General features: G+C 39.9%; 1 protein-coding gene across 8 annotated transcripts in view; it reads left to right on the forward strand.

Annotated features, from left to right (window-relative positions):
- The window catches only part of srgap1a (SLIT-ROBO Rho GTPase activating protein 1a), a 79,021-nt gene that overhangs the window by 41,993 nt on the left and 15,707 nt on the right, over positions 1 to 21,321 (forward strand). For 4 of the 8 annotated variants that reach the window (XM_061821958.1, XM_061821957.1, XM_061821963.1 and 1 more), the window contains 13 exons: positions 3,708 to 3,887; positions 4,896 to 5,024; positions 6,036 to 6,257; positions 8,308 to 8,409; positions 11,399 to 11,596; positions 12,015 to 12,099; positions 13,150 to 13,177; positions 13,494 to 13,599; positions 16,002 to 16,062; positions 18,841 to 18,918; positions 19,016 to 19,150; positions 20,643 to 20,748; positions 20,908 to 21,132. In XM_061821958.1, the coding sequence (XP_061677942.1) occupies positions 3,708 to 3,887; positions 4,896 to 5,024; positions 6,036 to 6,257; positions 8,308 to 8,409; positions 11,399 to 11,596; positions 12,015 to 12,099; positions 13,150 to 13,177; positions 13,494 to 13,599; positions 16,002 to 16,062; positions 18,841 to 18,918; positions 19,016 to 19,150; positions 20,643 to 20,748; positions 20,908 to 21,132 (1,655 nt within the window). Of the gene's footprint in view, positions 1 to 3,707; positions 3,888 to 4,895; positions 5,025 to 6,035; positions 6,258 to 8,307; positions 8,410 to 11,398; positions 11,597 to 12,014; positions 12,100 to 13,149; positions 13,178 to 13,493; positions 13,600 to 14,160; positions 14,195 to 16,001; positions 16,063 to 18,840; positions 18,919 to 19,015; positions 19,151 to 20,642; positions 20,749 to 20,907; positions 21,133 to 21,321 lie in introns of all 8 variants that reach the window. The other 4 variants (XM_061821960.1, XM_061821961.1, XM_061821959.1 and 1 more) reach the window with 3 other exon arrangements.

The raw sequence follows: 21,321 nt of genomic DNA on the forward strand, positions 1-21,321 counted from the left end.
ATTACAGCAGTCAAACCTTTCCTGTCGTTGTTCACCAGGTGTGCATGCACTGCAGGAGGGATTTTGGCCCACTCCTCCACACAGATCTTCTCTAGATCAGACAGGCTTCTGGGCTGTCACTGAAAAACACAGAGTTTTAGCTCCCTCCAAATATTTTCTATTGGGTTTAGGTCTGGAGACTGGCCAGGCTACGCCAGACCCTTGATATGCTTCTTACAGAGCCACTCCTTGGTTTTCCTGGCTGTGTGCTTCGGGTCATTGTCATATTGAAAGACCCAGCCACGACCCATCTTCAATGCTCTGACTGAGGGAAAGAAGTTGTTCCCCAAAATCTCATAATACATGGCCGCGGTCATCCTCTCCTCAATACAGTGCAGTCGTCTTGTCTCATGTGCAGAAAAACACCCCCAAAGCATGATGCTACCACCCCCCATGTTTCACAGTAGGGATTGTGTTGTTGGGATGGAACTCATCATTCGTCTTCCTCCAAACACGGCGAGTGGAATTATGACCAAAAAGATCCATTTTGGTCTCAACTGACCACAAAACCTTCTCCCATGACTCCTCTGTATCATCCAAATGGTCATTGGCAAAGTTAAGACGGGCCTTGACATGTTCTGGTTTAAGCAAGGGAATCTTCCGTGCCATTTATGATTTCAAACCATGACGTCTTAGTGTATTACCAACAGTCACCTTGGAAACGGTGGTTTCAGCTCTTTTCTGGTCATTGACAAAATCCTGTCGTGTAGTCCTGGGCTGATTCCTAACCTTTCTAAGGATCATTGAGACCCCACGTGGTGATATCTTGCATGGGGCTCCACTCCGATTGAGATTGACCGAGATTTTCACCAAGCTGCTTGGCAATTTCTCCATACCACTTTCCAGCCGTGTGGAGTTGTACAATTTTGTCTCTGGTGTCTTTGGACAGCTCTTTGGTCTTGGCCATGTTACAAGTTTGAGTCTTACTGATTGTATGGGGTGGACAGGTGTCTTTATGTAGCTAGCAACCTCACACAGGTGAATCTGATTTAGGATAATACATGGAGTGGAGGTGGACCTTTAAAGCCGGGCTAACGGGTCTTAAAGGGTCAGAATTCTAGCTGATAGACAGGTGTTCAAATACTTATCTGTATTACACAAATAAATCGTTGAAAAATCATACATTCTGATTTCTGGATTTTTGTTTTTAGATTATGTCTCTCACAGTACACATGCACCGACGATGAAGATTTCACACCCCTCAATGATTTCTAAGTGGGAGAACTTGCAATATAGCAGTGTGTTCAAATACTTATTTTCTTCACTGTAAAAAAAAAAAAAAGGCTGGTTTAGTTGTACATTTCACCAGCCTGTTGTTTATCCTTCATCCTCACATTCTCTACTTCCATCGACTCAGTGTGTGCAAGACTTTGCTTGGTTTTGTTTGTTTGTCAAAAACACCTCCCCAACTCTACCTCTTGTTGTCCTCTCTTATTGTCCATCATTGCTCATACAATTCTCTCCTGCACCATTATAGAGAAATATGGGGGAAAAAAACTTCTCTTTTTAGAAACCTTGCTTGTTTGATGAAAACAGGTTAAACCAGGGGTCTGGAACCTTTTTGACTGAGGGAGCCATAAATGCTAAATATTTTAAAATGTAATTTCAAAAGAGCCGTACAATATTTTAAAAACTAAATACAGGTGTATTTGTGCATTTATGTAAGACAAATACTTTTAGAGTACAATAAGTCTCTGAATTCTTTTAAATAACATTGTTACGCTGTTGCTAACCAGTAATGACAAATTTACTTCTTACCATTAATGCGACTTCTGGTGCTTCATACGTCGTTAGTTTAAGCTTCACGCAGGCGTTGAGACTTCCATCCATTAATCGTGAACGGAATTCAATTTGATTTGCTATCCTTTTTGTTCTTTGAGCGACCTTTGTAAAATAAAAAATGTTTCCAAAATTAGTTGCTCTAACCGATCGGTGTTCATCTCTTTTGCGCCCGTGCGCATCGACTTCCATGGCAAACTACAGCAAGCCCACAAGGACAAATGTATCTGCGTCATTTGTGTTGCAAGCATGACAGAAATCACATGTACATAACGTTGTCATGAGGGCTCTGCAAGCCATATGGAACCATCAAAAGAGCCAAGTATGGCTCGCGAGCCATAGGTTCCCGACCCCTGGGGTAAACAAATTAATTATTAAAGTCATGGCCAACGTTTTGTGGCTAGGTGGCTATGACTATCCACCCATCTATCCATTTTCTGACCCACATATCCATACGTGGGTCGTGGGACTGCTTGTTGCAATCCCAGCTATCATTGGGCAGATTGTGGGGTACAACCTGAACTGGTTGCCATCCAATCGTAGGGCTCATAGAGACACACAAAATTCGCGCTCACAATCACACTTAAGAGTAATTTATTGTCTCCAATTAATGCATGTTTTGGGATGTGGGAGGCAACCGGAGTTCCCAGAGAAAACCCATGCAGACACGGGGAGAACACGCAAACTCCAGACTGAAAGGGCTGGGATTCAAACCCCAGTCTTCAGAACTGTGAGGCCAACGCCCTAACAAGTTGGTGCTATGACTGTTTAGTGCCTTTTCTAACAGCTTTATTACTGTTTTTGTTCTTTAAGAAACATGGGTCCATCACTATGATCCTGATTCTAAAGTGTACCACCTCTAAAGGAAGACTGTGTCCAATGCTTGGTGGGCAAGTCCACACTCATGCTGTAGCTTAGAATAGCAATGACATATTTCTCGGTGACGTGCCTCTTATACTGTACTTATAGGAAGTAGGCCAGGTGGAATCTTTTATAAACACCTTTTGTACAGTCGTCTTCGCTATATGGTGGTTCATTGTTCTCAAATTTTATATTGCACACGCCACATGCAGAAATTCTGGATAGCACATCTGCCTTTCAAATCCATCCCCTTCTGTGCGAGGTTTGCGTGTTCTCCCATTGGCTGCATCGGTTTTCTATAGGTACTTCAGTTTCCTCCAACAGTCCAAAAATGGTAGGCAGATTGCAGACTCTAAATTGCCTGTAGCCATGAATGTGAGTAGGAATCGTTGTTGATCTATATGTGTCCAACGATTGGCTGGTGACTACTATATGGATGTAAAGTACTGTATATAGTTCTGAATAAACAAAAGCACTTTTACCCAACTTTGTACGTGTAGCTCTTGTCTGTGCTTGTGTAGAGTATATGGAATTTATTGTTCATACTTCATGACTGCTCTTGCCTACGTCAGTGTATAATAGATCCATACTCTGTATTGAGTGAGTGTTAGTATAATACAAGCTACAATAATTTCCCGAGGCTAATGATTTAATCCAGTTTAATCTAATCAACAGTTCATTACTAACATGATGCATTTCATTCCCCTGCACTAAAAGCTTCTCATTAAATATCTTCTCTTCCAAATCACAGAGAAGTGAGTACCTTTGTGTGGATGTTGAATGTACAGTATTAGATACAGTAAAGCAACAATGCATTGTGGTTTTTGTGGGTATGAACCTATTTAACTAACTGCCAGGTCATGAGGGTAGATTGACTTTTTTATAGTTTTGTTAACTAATTGTTGTCATGAATACAGTTTAATTAATTATTAGACTCTTAACTGGAGACTTGATTCAGACATTGGTTCTGTTGTGCAGCAAAGAAGCATTAACAGTTTTTCTTTGCAACCTTCCTTTTCTTACTCCAGGTGATGAAGACGTACCACATGTATCATTCAGAGAGCATTAGTGCAGAGAGTAAACTAAAGGAAGCTGAGAAGCAGGAGGAGAAGCAGATTGGGAGGGGAGATCCAGTATTCAGCATCCGAATGGAGGACAAATACCAGAAGCGGAACTCTGTGAAGAAGATTGAGAAGATGAAGGAGAAGGTACACTACATGGCAGTCTAATTACGATTGCGTTTGTGGAATAAGAATTAAGGGTCGGGCCTTGTTATGTGAAGTCATTGGCAGTTCCAGACCAGGAGTGACGTTGAAGCTAGCGTTATGGTTTGCCTGCTTGCTAGACAGTTTGCAACAAGCGATGAATTTACTCATTCATGTACACAATGGCTGAGATGGAAAACATGCAGCGGTCATCAGGGGCAGCATAGTGAAGAATAAAATCAATGTACATTAACTTGTTGTTGTGAAAGAAATCTGCAAATAGAAATCCAAATCAGTTCCCAACTGAGTAAATACATATGTATGCTGGTGTTTATGATCATGGAGTACTACAGTATGTAGCTTTTGTACAGGTATTGAAAACATGTATATAGCGTGTCGTTATTTACAAACTCTATGGTCAAGCATGACTGAGTAACTACTTCACATTCATGAGAATTTGCACTCGCAAGAGTTGAAAGATCAAAAAAGGCAGCTCTATAATTAAGTACACCAAGGCAGATGCTACATTTTTAACATATTTTTTTCAGCAAATACATCATATATCTAGGGTAAGGTAACATCTATTGGCATATTTAAAATATAAAGTTTTGACCTGTGGGTATCATTCCTCTAAGATTTGACACATTTTGAGAGAAAAGATGCAATGTCCATTGGAAAGGATTTTTTTTTTTAGTCTTACTGTAACTTTGCAGTGGGAAGTATTGAAATATAGATGACATGGAAGTTATGTCTATCAAAGTACATTAGTCATTGGATGGTGACTAAGAGCCTTTTGCCTGTCTCCTTGAAAAGAAGTGTAGGCTGAAGACTGAATAGTTCAGGAGAGATTTAATACACTTTTTCCTGTTTTTTTTCTTTTGTATTAATGACTCATATTTTCTTTTTATAAGGTGAAGTTTGCCAGACATTCTGTGCTGGTTATGCAGAGATTCAAAAGCACAAGCTCAGTTGTTCACAGGATCTCTTTTTTTGGTTCCAATTGTCCATTAGCGTCAAGCCAAGTACTCTGAGAACAAAATGAAGTCTATCAAAGCACGAAATGAGTACCTTCTGACACTGGAAGCCACCAACTCATCTGTTTTCAAGTACTACATCCATGATTTGTCAGACCTAATTGATGTAAGTATCACTGCATGCTTTTGTCAACATCTGCGTTGCATTTAAGGATTGTTTAACACATCATTACAATAGATTTGCTGAGGTAAATGTAAGCATTAAACCAGGGGTCACCAACGTGGTGCCCGCGGGTGCATGGTTCATACGATTGGTAGGAGCCCTCAGCTTCAAAAAGGTGGTTGACCCCTGGATTAAACCAATGAGGGAACCAGTGTTGGTAATTGCAAATAATGTCTCCTATCGCTCTTTATATATATATATATATATATATATATATATCTGTGCTTCAAGGGCATTTCAATCTTAACTTGCCAAAAGATTGCTTCTAGTGACTTTATGAAATCCTGCTGATCAGCATTAGTTACCATTGCTTTACATTATAGGATAGTCAATTTAGTATAGCGATAGCTATAAGTAAGATTGCTACGCTTGAATGGGATTGAGCAAAGCATACATTTTTATCACGCAGTTACGATTTGTATTCCAGACACGAGTGAAGGAGAGGACTGAAGCGTAATCAGTATTCCGCAGCATGCTGTGTGGTGAAATTACCTTTCAGTTCGCCTTGCTCACAAGCCTTCAGATGTTTCCAGGATTTCTGTTTGGCAATTTATGTGCAAAGATACCTGCATGAGCTGTATTTGTAGACTCATGCACATTTCTATATTAATGGAGACTTCCATCTGTCAATTTTCTGAGCCGCTTATCCTCACAAGGGTCACAGGAGTCCTGGAGCCTATACCATGCTATCATTGACCAGGAGGCAGTGTACATCCTGAACTCATTGCCAACCAATGTCAGTTAATAGAGACTTATGTTGTAAAATCATTGTATGAAATGTTGTTTTTGGTGTGTTTGTGTGTTTCGAGCACAAACTTTGGCCATCTTTCTAATTACACGGGTTTTCAAATATGTTATATCCTGAGCATAATGTTGTTCTATAGAGGTGCAAACCATTTTTTTTTAAACAATAGTTGCGTCCAAACGTTACCTACAGTTTATTGTTTCGTCTAGTGTTGTGATTTGGGATACCATGCCAGTTTGAATCGAGCCTTGCGGACTTACCTGTCAGCTGAATACAACCTGGAGACATCTCGTCATGAAGGTCTCGACATAATTGAAAATGCAGTTGACAGTCTGGATCCAAGAAGTGACAGACAAAGGTTTATGGAGATGTTCCCCATGGCCTTCTGTCCACCTGCAAAATTTGAGTTTCAGGCTCACATGGGGGATGAGGTAAGTTTGATTAGAATCATTGTAAAGAAAGAATGCAGTAACAATATTAAAAAAACAAGGCTTCATTCAAAATAATGGTCATGATCTAAAACAATTTTTCTTGGAACAATTTGAGAAAATAATTTCCTTTTCCATTATGGGTGATTTACAGTGATTTAGAGGTGTTTTTCTGCCTTCTTTTTTTTTTGGTCCCTTTCAGCTTTTGGGTCAAGCAGAAAGGAGGAGTGGTATATCGCCTCTGTGCTGCAACTGGCTCCTGGTGTGGTTTCTAAGTATTATAATGGTTATTTATTGAGAATTAGAATCAATTTTTTGAACAAGTTTTCTAAAGTGGAATGAGAAAAGAAGCCTACAAAAGATTAAGCACCAACTGTTAACAAGATGAGGAAAGCAAATTATTATACAAAAAGTCCCCAATGTGTGTGCATGCGGACACATGCAAGTGAATTGACAGGACGCAAGGAACAGGTATAAAAAGAGGAAGCACCCCCGAGTAGTGACGGGGCGTGGGGGTCGGTGGTGGGCACACACCTTCCCCCCACCATTAGCCAGAACAGGGGACCAAGGTGGGCACCAGCTGGCACTGCTCCAGCACCCGCAGAATATGCACGAGTCCACCACCTATAGCCTCCGGTCTACCCTTTTACTTTTTTAGTGACATGGCTGTAGTCATTCAGTCCTAAAATTTCAGGTTTATTGTTAGTACAGCAGTGGTCTAAAACGCAGGTGTCAAACTCAAAGCCCGGGGTTCAGATCTGGCCCACTGCATGATTTTATGTGGCCCGTGAAGGCAAAATATGTATATCAACTTCCATAATTTTGTGATAATCTGGAGCACAATTTCAAATTTTCATTTCATAAATGATAAAGTTGATATATTGTAAGCATTTTTGTGTTACCAAACATGAACAGTAGTTGAAAAACCCATTACGCTTGACTTCATATTACAAAACTAGTTCATAAATTTCCTGTGTAAATACGATGAGGCGAATGATTTTCATGGCTTCAAAGTCATAATGGGGCTCTGAGTGAAATCGTAACTACAATGTGGCCTGTGACAAAAGTTAGTTTGACACCCCTGGTCTACAATGTTGTTTCCTCTGTTGAACCAGTGTGCTACTAGTATTTAGGTGGTTCGTGGGTGATTTTTGCTTTGTTAATATCCCCAAGAATAATAAGTAGTGAATCTGGGTGATTTATTTGAAGTTGGTTTACTTCGCCTGAGACAGATGTAAACAGTGAGGAGTATGAATGAAGCAAACTCGTGCAGTAAGGAGAAGAACTCCAATCTGTATTAAACACTGCACTCACTCTCAACTTTTATTTTCTTTTGCTGACTCTTGGTTGAAGAAGAGTTCAGTGCAGTAGCAGAGTAAAAACAAAACGGCCAGTGTACAGTGGACAATGTGTCTGATTGTCACTGTACCTACTGTGCTTCCTGGTGGAGGCACTGGGCATTACAGGACAACCTGGTGGAACCACTGGGTTTTACAGCATATCCTGGTGGAACCAATCTGCATTACAGGAAAAGGTCAAATAAATGTAATGATTTTGATATGATTTGGGCGATTCTGTACCAATCTTTGGCAGGCCGGATTGAAGTAATCAACAGGCTGAATCTGGCCCACGGGCCGTAGTTTGCCCGCCCCTGCCCTAATCTTTAGCAAGTCTTCCCTGGTGTAAGTCATGTTATGTCTCCAAAGATGAATGAAAAAGACAAAAACATGGACAGCACTAGATAGGACAGTACTCAATTGATCACGGCCAACCATCACATTTTAATTGGAAAGGAACTATATCTAGGATGTACTTCACCAGTTCCATATTTTAATTAAAAAATGTTTGCTTTTAATTGCACTATAAAAGGCAACTGTGGCTAGAAATCTGGGATTTAAAAAAAAAAAAAAAAAAAGCTTATTCTTTAAATTTATTATCCATCCATTTTCAACACTGCAATGCTGCCTGCACCAAATAAGGCCAATGTAACACTGCACCATCAGTGACTTTATTAAATGTATTGTTTTTACAAAATTATTTATTTTTCTTTTAGGTCTGTCAGATCTCTGTGCAGCCGCCAGTGAATGCAGAGCTAATACTGAGGTTCCAGCAGCTGCAGTCTCGCCTGTCTACTCTGAAGATTGAAAATGAAGAGGTAAAAACTCCCATTTTACTAAACTTTGGGATTTCCTTTTGGAACATTATATGTAAAATACCTTAAAAAAAAAAAAAAAAGACTGGTGTGGTTTTATAGATTGCACTCACATCTGACCAGCTTCCCGTCTAGCCTCTGGCATTTTCTCAGCTTCAGACACTTTCCCAAATAATAAAATATTGTGGACAATTTCTGTTATTTCATCAAAAAGTTAAACTTTCATAGATTATAGATTTCAAGGCTCACAATTTAAACTATTTCAAGTATTTATTTTTTATTTTTATATAATTTAGTCTTCCAGCACATAAAACTCATGAAATCAGGAGTTCACAAAATTAGAATAGTGTGAAGAAATCACAATTTCCTTCTCATTTTTCGTAATACAAAAAGGAAATAAATTAGGATCACTTTAAACCAATCAAATTATGGTACATTCAAAATGGTACATTAATCTACACTACTTGTATGGAAATTCCTTTGCTTTAATCACTGCCTCAATGTGCCATGCATTGAGGCAATCAGCCTGGGAGCTATGAAAGCCCAGATATCCCTGATTCTTGCTGTCAATTCTTTGTTTTTGAGTCTGGTGCCTCTCTTTTTTGGTCTTGATAATACCCCATTGATTCTCAAGGGCTTTTAGATCCAGCTAGCAAGTCAAACACTTTGGCACGGGCATCAAACTACGTTTTGGTCCTTCCAGCTGTATGTTCCTACTGGAACATGAAATCTGCATCATGAAGTCCTCTATAACATCCTAGTAGAGTGTGTATTTGGATTTGATAAAGCAGAATTTACACGTGTACTGGACACTGCACCCAAAAACTTTTGATGATTATGTGAGATCGCCCCACCCCAAATTAACATACCTGATTGTCAATAGAATAAAAGCATTAATCAAATCATTAAAGATGTACTGACATCCCGATATACATTTTAAAATCGATATTGTTATGAAAACTACTGTGCCACCTGCTATGGGAGATGGACAACAGAGATATTTGGATTTTTCCGACACCCCTTCTGACACAGAAGCTCTTTTTAAAGAAGATAATATCTTACAATCGAGTGAAGTGACCGGGGGAATATTACCCCATTGTTTCGAGCCATATTTAGATGATATGCGGATCACTTCTAACTAACAAGTCTGTAGCGTACTCAGGAGGATCCATGCCAGGCGAAGTAACTACTTCAGGGGTGCCCAGACCCCGGTGGCCAGGATGGGAGAGAGTTCCTTTCTCCTCCCACACTTGGCCAAAACACCTCCCCGCCTGATCCACCTCCGCGGCGGCACTGAACAACGCCAGCTCGCGCACATCGACACATTTAGTACCCCTGACTTACATACTTTATTAAGTTATTATGACGCGGCTCTTTTGTAACGTTCTGAGAGAAGGATCACGTCGTCCCCCCAACTATTATTTTTTTTAATAGCTCTATACACACCTACCTGTCATTTAGAACCCACAAACTCCTTTGCACCTGTGTAATACATTTTTCACGACAAACCAGGTCTTTTGGAAAAGTGTGAAGAGTGAATCCATCCTCCCGAGGGTTTGAGCAAAATCGAGCAATACAACAAGACTGCATTTTTGGTAACTGGCAGGAAAGAAACAGCTACTGTCCCGCCGGTAAAACTGGTATAAACACAGAAACCCGCCAGTGTGGGCGTCTGTAAGAATCGTCACTTCCTGCTTCTTCTGCAAAACAAATGCCTCGAGATTATTTTCATGGCGGGAGATGCAAAAATCTATATACGACAACATGACGTGTGTTGAAAAAATGGATGGAGTCCATTCTGACTGCCTTTTCTTAATTAAAAACACTAAAAATCCTGCTGTAAGTGTCAGTCGACCGTTAAATAGCCAATGTACTACTGTTTGCTGCATTAGTTCTCGGAAGATGTATGATGACAAGTCATGTCCTTGTCCATGGTTTAAATGGATGTCCTGGTGGATCCAAATAGGAGGACACTGCTGCCTTGTGTTATTACCAGATGGCCTTGCTACCCTGGCACCGTGTGCCAGAGACATCTTTGAAAAATGAACGTTAAAAGCATTTTGATGACCTGCAAGCAAGAACTGTCAAACATAGTGAGCTGTCTTCATCCGGTCGGGAAAAGCTTCAGGGCAATGCTCGACGCAAGTGTAGCTGTTTCCTTTGCTTTTTGACTGCTGTGATGGAAAAAAAAAAAAACATTACTGAATTTACTTTGTATTAGTTGTGGATTTATTTTATAAAAGAGGATGTGGACTTTTCCACTGAGGGAGGTATAATGTCTGATAAATGCCTCTCGTTCATGTAAGTGTTTCTCAAGGACACTATTCAATCTCTCAGTGCGATGACGCTTTCTTTTAAGGTCCGTAATACATATAATTTGTAAATATCTTGAGTCTTGACAAAGGAAAAAAGAAATTATTTCACTCTTTATGTTTGTCTCACCCCATAATCTATACCCAATCTACAGTTATCATAAAGTTCATTTTCCTTGTCAGGATATTTATTTCACTAGATTAAAGCAATAACCTGTTCATTAGTGCTCTACTTATAGTTGATTGATGACCAAATTGCATCTTTACTACAAGCAAGCCGCAAGCATCTGAAAACTTTTGGTTGGTGTTTACTGTTCACGACTTAACTGACAAACTGCTGTTGTTAGTAAGAATGGTAATTTCAAAGTGAGGCAAGTAGATTATAATTTTCTTTTAGATTTGAAATGTTTGTCCCCCTTAAGTTACAATGTGAAGTCAGGGCAAAGGTACACACAACATTATCAAGGACGATGCAGTAATGTAAATGCTGCTAAAAAGCCTGGACCTGAGTCTTCAAACGTCTGTTTGCCCTTTGGCTTCTTTGAGTGCATGTAACAAGATTAATTTTACTTTCATTTACTCTTTTACTGTCATGAACAACCATGAGTGGGTTTGGGGGGTGTGATGACACAAAGTGTTACGAATCAAGTCATCATTTTTGTCATCTCATCTGTTTCCAGGTAAAAAAAACTTCAGAGGCCACTCTCACCACCATTCAGGACATGGTGACCATTGAGGATTATGATGTCTCGGAGTCCTTCCACCACAGCAGGTCAACTGAGTCGGTCAGGTCCACTGTGTCAGAGACATACCTCAGCAAACCCAGCATTGCGAAGAGGAGGGCCAACCAGCAGGAGACTGAGCAATTCTACTTTATGGTGAGTCTACAGGTGGGAAAAAGAAAGAAAGTGAAACTGTTGAACGACTCTATTATAGAGGAACGTTGGTTGATTGGCCTTCTATATATTTTAGTATTTCACAGTATTAAATGCTCTATTTCTGTATCATAAATTCCGTCCATGGTACAAATGTTGATAAATCGATGTTAAATCAAACTGATGTAAACTTAATGTTGGAATGGCTTGCCCATCCTTCCTCCTCATCTGGCACAGGTGGAGGTGTCACAGAGTAATCCCATGATGTAAGCCTTTTGTTTACTTGTTCCAGTCTGAAAATGTACGTGCTCTGAAGAAAGTTAAACATGTCTCAGTGTTCTTTGCCCTTGGCTGTCTTAATTAGATCATGATAATGGGCAATGTGGCAGGCAACTTTTTAATTACATTAAATTCTCTACAGAAATTCCGTGAGTTTCTGGAGGGCAGCAATCTCATCTCCAAACTGCAGGCCAAACATGATTTGCTGAAGAGGACGCTTGGTGAAGGTACAGTAACATTCTTCTCAGTGAAATGTCTTACTTTCATATAATTGTGTCTTTAACTTTTTATTCCTCAATCTAAATAATTCATGAAGTCTATTCAAAAGTTAATATCTTTAGCTTTGTCTCTTCAAATTTCCCATCCATTTTCAACGCCGCTCATCCTGGTTAGGCTCGCAGGGTGCTGGAGACTATCCCGGCTGACTTTGGGCGAAAGGCGGGTTACACCCTGAACTGGTCGGGAGTCAGTCGCAGGGCACATGTAGACACGGACAACCATTCGTACTCACATTCACACGGTCACTGAGTGGGAACTGAACCCACACTGCCCATACCAAAGTCAGGCAAGTGTACAACTACACCATCATTGACTGTTTAAATAACCCATCCATCCTTCCATCTATTTTTTGAGCCACTTATCATCACAAGGGTAATGGGGGTGCTATAGCCTATCCCAGCTATCTTCGGGTAGGAAGCGGGGTACACTCTGAACTGGTTGCCAGCCAATCACATGGCACATATCAACAAACAACCATTCGCACTCACATTTGCACTGTCATTGTGTGGGAACGAAACACACGCTGGTCTCAATTAAACTGTCCATATTTGTAGGTAATTATACAACTACTAAGTGAACTACCAAAGTCTACCAAATTCCTCTTAATCATATTGTTGTCAGTAAACCCAGGCATCATCCAACACACTCATGACAAGTCAGATCCTGTTCATCAAGCAGAACAAATAATTGAATCTATTTTGTTTCATCTTTAGTATCCTTTCCAAATTACCTCTGTTTGTTACTACAAATCCATATGCAACTGTCCACCTGGCAGTATTTTCTACTTCAGACATTGATATGACGAAGCCGTGTGTTTCTATTTAGCTCTGTGCTCCGGTTTGTGAGTAAAAATGTGTGTTGTGGGATTTGCATAGAGAACCCAATGGGCAAGGCGGGGTCAAAGGTTTCATAATCTTTTCGAGGTATATCAACAATACACTTAAATTAGAATATGACATGTCTTCTCACCAAGCGTTGTTTCTATTTTATCTCTTCAGGCCACAGAGCTGACTACATGACCACAAGGTAAAACAAAAAAAGCACACTTTAGTTCAGGATCAGTACATATTCACAAACTCATTCAGTTGGATGAGCAAAAAATTGGCAGCGTGCTTACATGTTAAACAGGATACACAATTGACAATTTAAATGATTAATTGATGATTTTACCTCTGCCAATATGATCCCATTGGTGCGTTTGATAGAGAAGATGGCTATAAAAAGTATTTCTTAATGGGCTTTAGCAGCATCTTCATAACTTGAGTGGTTAGGACATAATGGTTACAGGACAGTAGCATTGCTGTTATTGCTAACATTGCCTAATGCATTTTTTGTATTCTAGACATCCCAATGGGCTGTTCAAAACCCACACTGGCACCAGGCGGGCTAGACCCCGCTCTGTTTTTAATGTTAGGTTATTTAATGGAAATATGGAGTCATATATCAAGGTACTGATAATCATACTGTCCGCTCAACATTGCTGCTCCTCCTTATTTTCTCTCTTGCTCCAGCTTTCTGGCCATTTTCATGGGATCCCCAAGCCATTTCAGCTGCAGTTTAGCTTTAAACTTTAAACTGTGCCCAAACTGTTGTGGTGCTCCTGATATGTTGAAAGGGCTTTTGAAAGAGAAAAACATCACTGGGATGGCTAGATGTTTGTCTCAGTCAGTTTCCTTTTAGTCAATGTTGAGACGGCATCACTGAGACTCTCTGGCATTTCCAGAGTGCAGAGTCCAGTAAAAAGATCAGGATTAGTGACAGTCTGTGTGGATGCCAAAGTGATAAGGTGTGCTGCCTTGGTCCTCCCCTTTTTCACTTCCACAACCTGTGACTGACTCATGCCGTCATTTTCTGTATTTTTTTATTTTTTTATTTTTTTTCATTTTTTTTTGTTTAATGAGGGTGACTGGATTGAGGGTGCACTCTTGGGAAAAGCTTTGGTGGACAGCTGGTGTGGTCCTAATATGGGTCTTGCTTCTTTCTCTCTCTTTCGCGATGCCTGTTTGTAGCCGTGGACGACGGAACTCACATGCTCGTCATCAGGTAGATGTTGAAGCATCTTGGGGAGACCCTACTGCTTGCCTGCTTTTTCTCATGCTTTAACAGTTAACTTAATTAGGCTTTTGTGTATCATCTGACTCGGGCAGATATGACTTAGTTACAGTTGAAATTACAGGCATTTCTGGAAAAAAAAAAAAAAAAAAAAGTACAAGTTGCTTGCTTTCTCCTTTGCTTTTGTAATGTTGGGAGTTTTCCCCAAAAACAGGATCTAACCCTAACGTAACTTGAAAGTGGACAGAATGCTAAAATGCATGCACTATTATTTTTTTTCAAGTACATGTGTTTTTTTTTAATAGTACCCGTTTTGGTAAATCATCCATCCATTATCTGAGCCGTTTATCCTGACAAGGATTGCGGGTGTGCCGGAGCCTATCACAGTTATGCTCGGGCAGGAGGCAGGGGTACATCCTGAGCTGGTTGCCAGCCAATCACATCGCACATAGTAACGAACAAGCATTCACAATCACACCAGAGGGCAATTTAGTCTCCAATCAACGCATGTTTTTGGGACGTGGGACAAAACTGGAGTGCTTGGAGAAAACCCACGCAGGCACGGGGAGAACATGCAAACTCCACATAGGCAGAGTTGTGATTTGAACCACGGTCCTCTGAACCGTGAGGCCAACGCTGTCACTGTGGCGCCTTTAGCTATAATTAATGTAATAACAATCAACCACCTGTAATCCTTACAATAACCTGTTTGGACTGTCTACAGACCCCTGAGAGCTGCAAAGAGATCCACTGTATCATTAAAAAATATGTGCTGCTTTCCTGTGCAATACAGATCTTTAGCAGGGGTTGGCATAGAACCAGAACAAGAGTGCAACCCATTTCGGAATGCATTTAGAAAATTTATCTTAATGGAACTACTTTGGTTCTGCTGTGTGAGGCCAAGTCTTAATGATAAATGATCATCACTTCTGACAGGCCTTTTATGTGATTACTGTCAGAGACAAAATGTAGATTAGAATTTGAAATTACAGTAGTCAACATTGAACCACAGTTATGTCATGCATACCTCCCTGTTACAGTAAAGCTATTGGACTATATGTTACTATGTTATAGTTAAGATATTGGACTATATTTCATTAACCAAGAAACTGATAATAATTGTTAATTGTAGCTGAAGTCAACTCTGTCCGTGTCAACAAGCTGTAAACTAACCCTCACTTCCTCTCTTAACCCACCCATATTAAAAAAAAAAGTCGTGCATGATTGTATTCTGTCGCTGTTCCACAAAAACTGTTTTTGTGTACTGTGTGTACACACACACACACAGAGAGAGAGAGAGAGAGAGAGAGAGAGAGAGAGAGAAGAGAGAGAGAGAGAGAGGAGGAGAGAGGAGAGAGAGAGAGAGAGAGAGACAGACAGACAGACAGACAGACAGACAGACAGAGCAATTAAAGATAAAAAAAAGTCATTGAATTTTGACACGGTTTTTGTTGGACAGTGACAACACAATTGATTTGTTGATTTTAGAACTCAGCTGATTATTTGGCACATGAGAAATAACGTGTTTTGACATTTTCAAAAGCCACTGGTCCAGAATAAATTGGAGAATCATGATAAGACTAAAACTGCTATTAAATAAAATTGTTTCTATCAAGTGTTAGTAGTCTAGTACAAAAAAAAAAAAGAAAAGCTTGACAATACAGCCATTCTTTGCAAATGTCAAAACACATACTGGATTTTGATTTTGGTCCACTTATTTAAATCAGTGTCTGAAGTTCATGAGAAGTTGCTTTCTTTAATTTAGAATGATTTTACTAATTTTTTCAATCTTTTAAAGGATTCCGGTCAAGCTATTCCACGTGTGGTTGAGAGCTGCATTCGCTACATAAATTTGTATGGTAAGTTGTTTTTACTATTCCTTGTACATAATAGAAAGTAGTGTAAGCAGCACCCAAGTCCTGAGCCTGGAACATTGAGCACCAGCAATTTATCATCACGGAATACAGATAAAGAAATCCTCCGCTGTATTGTGGTTCTTGTTTTGGGGTCCCGCTATCTACAGTATGTGCAGTTGTTGCTCTCTTGTAAAATGTTGGTTGTATAATATTTTAGTTATCCATTACTCGTGTTCTCTCTCACTATATTATGTGTTTAAGGGCTGCCATGATAGCAAATTTTTAAAAAATGTATTTTCCGGGGCGGCATGGTAGAGCAGCTGCAGAGCATTGGCCTCACAGTTCTGTGGACTGGGGTTCAAATCCCGACGCCGGCTGTGTGGCGTTTGCGTGTTCTCCGGGTGCCTGCGTGGGTTTCCTCTGGGCTCTCCAGTTTCCTCATAGATCCCCAAAACATCTATTGATTGGAGACTCTAAATTGCCCTTCAGTATGACTGTGAGTGGGACTGTTGTTTGTCTCCACGTGCCCTGCGATTGGCTGGCAACCAGTTCAGGGTGAACTCCGCCTATTGCCAGTTGATGGCTGGAATAGGCTCCAGCAGTCTTGCAACCAAATAAACAAAACTGACATATATTGATTGTTCCGTTTCAAGCACATTTGTTCAAAATGTTGTCTTGCTTTATATGTGTCTGATCTTTCGCTGTCTTTTATTTTTTGGCTATAGTGTAGATCCGAAGACAGTTTCTGGGTCTGGAAGGGGACTCCAGACCGCCAGTTAATGATCCGTTTTAAATGGTAGTGCCACAATAGACCAAGCTGTTTAGCTCCTTAGCGTTCTAGGTTGTTAGCCCGGGGTTAGTGAATGTAATAAATAGCTAACTCTCCGTAAAGTGTCCCAGGTGTGTGAATCTACAAATCTTAACGCCATTCTCCCAGTGGTTCGGTGCATCATGAGTGGCGCTCCAGGTGTTTACTACAACAATAAAAATGTATGCAGAAAAAAAAATGCGCTCGTTTGCCCTGATTGCCTGGCATCAAGACGGGATTCATGCTTTTAGTGGATCGTGATTCGCTGAACTACTTCAGCAACATACCATACTTAGAGTACATACACACGCATGCATACTCACTTATCCAGTACAATTGGTAAGCAATGTCATGTTTTTTTTTTTTATTGGTGTATGCACATTGATCAAGTTTTATGCATTGTTTTTTTGGTCTTCAATGCGGTACGAACATAAATTGAGGTCCCAGATACAGTATTACCATGAAGCTAAGGCAGTCACTATGGAATCCTTTTAGAATATAGTATCCTATTAACTATTCCAACATGTAAACGATTAATCAACCCACGCCCCTACTACCTACTTTTTTTTAAATTAAATAACCGTTTATTAACAGTTTGCTATCGTTATTGTAAACTAAGTTGCAAAAACTATTCTCCAAAATTAAAAAAAAATCAAAAATAGTAAATGTTTTAGGGCACGCTGTCATGATGGCTCAAGTCGATGGCTTGCCAAAGTAGCTGTGAGGATGACTTTTTAAAAAAGATCCACTTGCAATCGTCGTCCTCCCCCCTTTATTTTTTGTACACATTTCCAACAATAATCATGTCACTTTACACTCACAAATTGTGTTTAGTTGTAAGACTACAAGATGGGCCATGCACTGTGTCAGTTGCAGAGTGAATTCACTACACCGTGTACGCTGTAAACACCATACAGAACGTTGTAGGTAGGATAATCTATATTAATTCCCGCCCTACGTGAAATTTTAAAGATGAGACTTTGTTTTCTTATATGTTGCATTTTCAACCAGCAAATTATTGCCTTACAAAAGACAAATGTAGGACACAAACAGCAGACTTATTAATAGCTCATTTTGAATCTTGATCTTTTTCCTTTGTTAAATCCTAATCCTAGTTTGGAGACACTTGAGTATGAGCTAACATTAATAAAAATCCTTAATTAAGAGTGTGGAGTGATATAAAGAACACAATGTGACTTTCTAGAACAACAACTCAAACATATGGTTTGCAGGCCAGAAGCAGCCCATCAGCGTGTCCAATCTGGCCCGTGAGGATGGAGAACATATTCATATTTTTCAATTGAATTAACTTTTTTTGCTAGTTTTGTCAGGGAGGGTGCACTGACCACACTTAAATGGCTTTGATGGATTTGTGAAGGCCGAATGATGCCAAGCTGCAGGAGCACAAATAAAATGCTTGCGATTTTCACACTAGAATTCTGGGAAAATAAATACTGTACCTCTCGTAGTTTTTTTTCCCCCAGACATTAGAAAATTTCACAACAAAGCTTCATTTGAAAAGAGGTTCGTTTGTTGGAACCTTTTTGGGTATTTTTTCAATGCAGTGCCAAAACGTAAATTTCATTGTATAGTATACATTTACGAAAGGATGCATAACTGAATCGTCCTACCTCGTTGATTCGTAATACTGTCGGAATAATTTCTGGTAAAAATTTCAGATTGTTCATGATTAGCAACAAAATTTGCAACAAGATAATAATAAATATGAACAATATCTGAAATGACTTGTAAGTAATTGCATCAAAACAATGGGGGAAATTTTGAATAGTTGTTGCCAATAATATTGTGGTCTGGCCCACTTGAGATCTAATTTGTGTGACTGTGGCCCACGAACTAAAATGAGTTTGACACCCCTAGAACAGAGTCTGTGCTTTGTTTTACTGTTCTACTTGTGAGGATACTTTCCCTTCTGTTCTTATTTCCCAACTGTCTGTCTGTGTCTCTCTGAGAAGGCCTCCAGCATCAGGGAATATTTCGAGTATCTGGATCCCAGCTAGAAGTCAATGACATTAAAAATTCATTTGAAAGAGGTATTTACTTTTCAAAACATTGAGATCAATAATGATCTCAACATGATCTCCACATTATTTTGTCTTACAACTGACTATTAATGTGTCCACGTTAAAGGAAATGACCCTCTGACAGACGATGAGAGTAATCATGACATCAACTCGGTGGCAGGTGTGCTTAAACTCTATTTCCGTGGCCTGGAGAACCCTCTTTTCCCCAAAGAAAGATTTACTGAACTGCTGTCCTGCATCCGTAAGTATATGGCTGTATTTGTTATTGTATTACCAACATTTTGTTTATTTTTTTTGAAATTTTCATTCATTCATTCATTCACTCACTCACTCACTCATCTTCCATACCATTTCTCCTTAGTAGGGTCCCGGGCATGCTGGAGCCTATCCCAGTTATCTGTGAGTGAAAGGTGGGATAGACCCTGAACGAGTCAACAGCCAATCGTAGGGCACATGTAAACAATCATTCAAACTCACATTCACACCTACCGGCAATTTTAGAGTTGCCAATTAATCTACTTATGTTTTTGGGATGTAGTAAGAAACGAGAGTACCGGGAGAAAACCCACACAGACACGCAAAAAGCTCCAAACTCCACACAGCCAAGGCCGGATTTGAACACAGGTCGTCAGAACTGTGAGGCGGATGTGCTCACCAGTCGCACCACCATTCCACACCATTTTCAAACATTTTCAGTCATTGTGTTATTCAGTTCAGTCAATATTCTTTGCTTTAGGTTGATAGAAATTCACATGTTTCAAAATAGTTAGATATAATATATAAATATAACAGTTTGAAAATAATACTGTTCACTCCTTCATTTTGCATCTATTCGTATTTATTACAATTGAGTTTCGAATGCAAGTACTGTATATACAACAAATATCAACATGAGCCCTATTATTTCATTACCCTGAATGTTTCTCTGACAAAAAAAGGTGTAGAATCCCCACAAAATGAGTCACATTTTATTAACTTGTGACTTGCTCACCTCGTGTGGCCTTTTTTTCTTTTCAAGATTTCAATATATTACACAGGCGACTTGACAAAGAAACAGGCTCAATGTCGTGTGTGCACTTTAATGCCTTGTGCGACATTTTGTATGTTGTATGTGTTGCTGGTACGTCTAGTACTGCAGTGCACCACAATTGGGGGGATAAAAAAAAAAAAAAAACTTGAATGTTGAGTTGGTGAGATGAGCCTTGGGCTAACTTTTCAATTCAAGTGCTCTCAGTCTCAGGTTTTCAGTCTGCTGTACCGGCTGTAGGTGATGTGTAAACTCCCAGTAGATTGTACTCTCTCTACATGTTTGCTTAACCAGACTAATGCAGAACCTTTTGGGTTTTTTTTTTTTTTTCACAAAACTTGGAATGTGGGCGGCACAGTGGCACGACTGGTCACAGTTCTGAGAACCAACACACCGCCGGTACACCGTCTCCTGCCCCAAGATAGCTGGGATAGGCTCATGCACTTCCGTGACGCTTGTGAGGATCAGTGGCTCAAGAAATGGTTGGATTAAAGTTGTAATGTGTCATAAGTATCCGAGGTGTCCAGATGGCATAGCCTGGCTGGAGGGTAATGAAGTTAATTTCAACAGCCATGAGAACAACAAGGGAAACAAATAAAATAAACAGCCACAAGTGGCATCATACACTCAATGACTTTTTCCAGCTCTTGAAAATAAACTTAAAAAAACCCACGTTTAACATACTTTTTCATTGTTACTCCTGTAGGAATAGAAAATCTGTATGACAGAGCGGTATACATCCGCAAGATCCTGCTGACCATTCCTAGATCAGTCCTTGTGGTGATGCGCTACCTCTTTGCCTTCCTCAACCAGTAAGTTTTTATGGGAGCGGACAACAATCCCAAAATCCTCCCATGTTGAACCTGTATTCAAGAAAGCATTTCTTTCATTTCATTTTCAACTGCTTTTTCCAGTTTATCTGAAAGGTCAACAATTAATGATTCTCTCTCTCTTTTTTTTCTTTTTCAAAGCCTATCTCAGTACAGTGATGAGAACATGATGGATCCGTACAACCTGGCTATTTGCTTTGGGCCTACACTCATGCCCACACCGGAAAGCCAAGACCAAGTCTCTTGCCAGGCCCACGTCAATGAGATCATTAAGACCATCATAATACACAATGAGACAATCTTTCCTGATACCAAAGAATTGGATGGGCCTGTTTATGAGAAGTGCATGGCAGGAGGAGATTATTGGTAAAGTATTATGACTCCTCTTATTCTTTTCCTTTCGGCTTGTCCTGTTAGGGGTCGCCACAGCGTGTCATCTTTTTCCATCTTAGCCTATCTTCTGCATCTTCCTCTCGAACCCCAACTGCCCTCTTGTCTTCCCTCACCACATCCATAAACCTTCTCTTTGATCTTCCGCTCGCTCTTTTGCCTGGC

This window comes from Syngnathoides biaculeatus, chromosome 6 (genome assembly GCF_019802595.1).
Source record: "Syngnathoides biaculeatus isolate LvHL_M chromosome 6, ASM1980259v1, whole genome shotgun sequence".
Taxonomy (NCBI): Eukaryota; Metazoa; Chordata; class Actinopteri; order Syngnathiformes; family Syngnathidae; genus Syngnathoides; species Syngnathoides biaculeatus.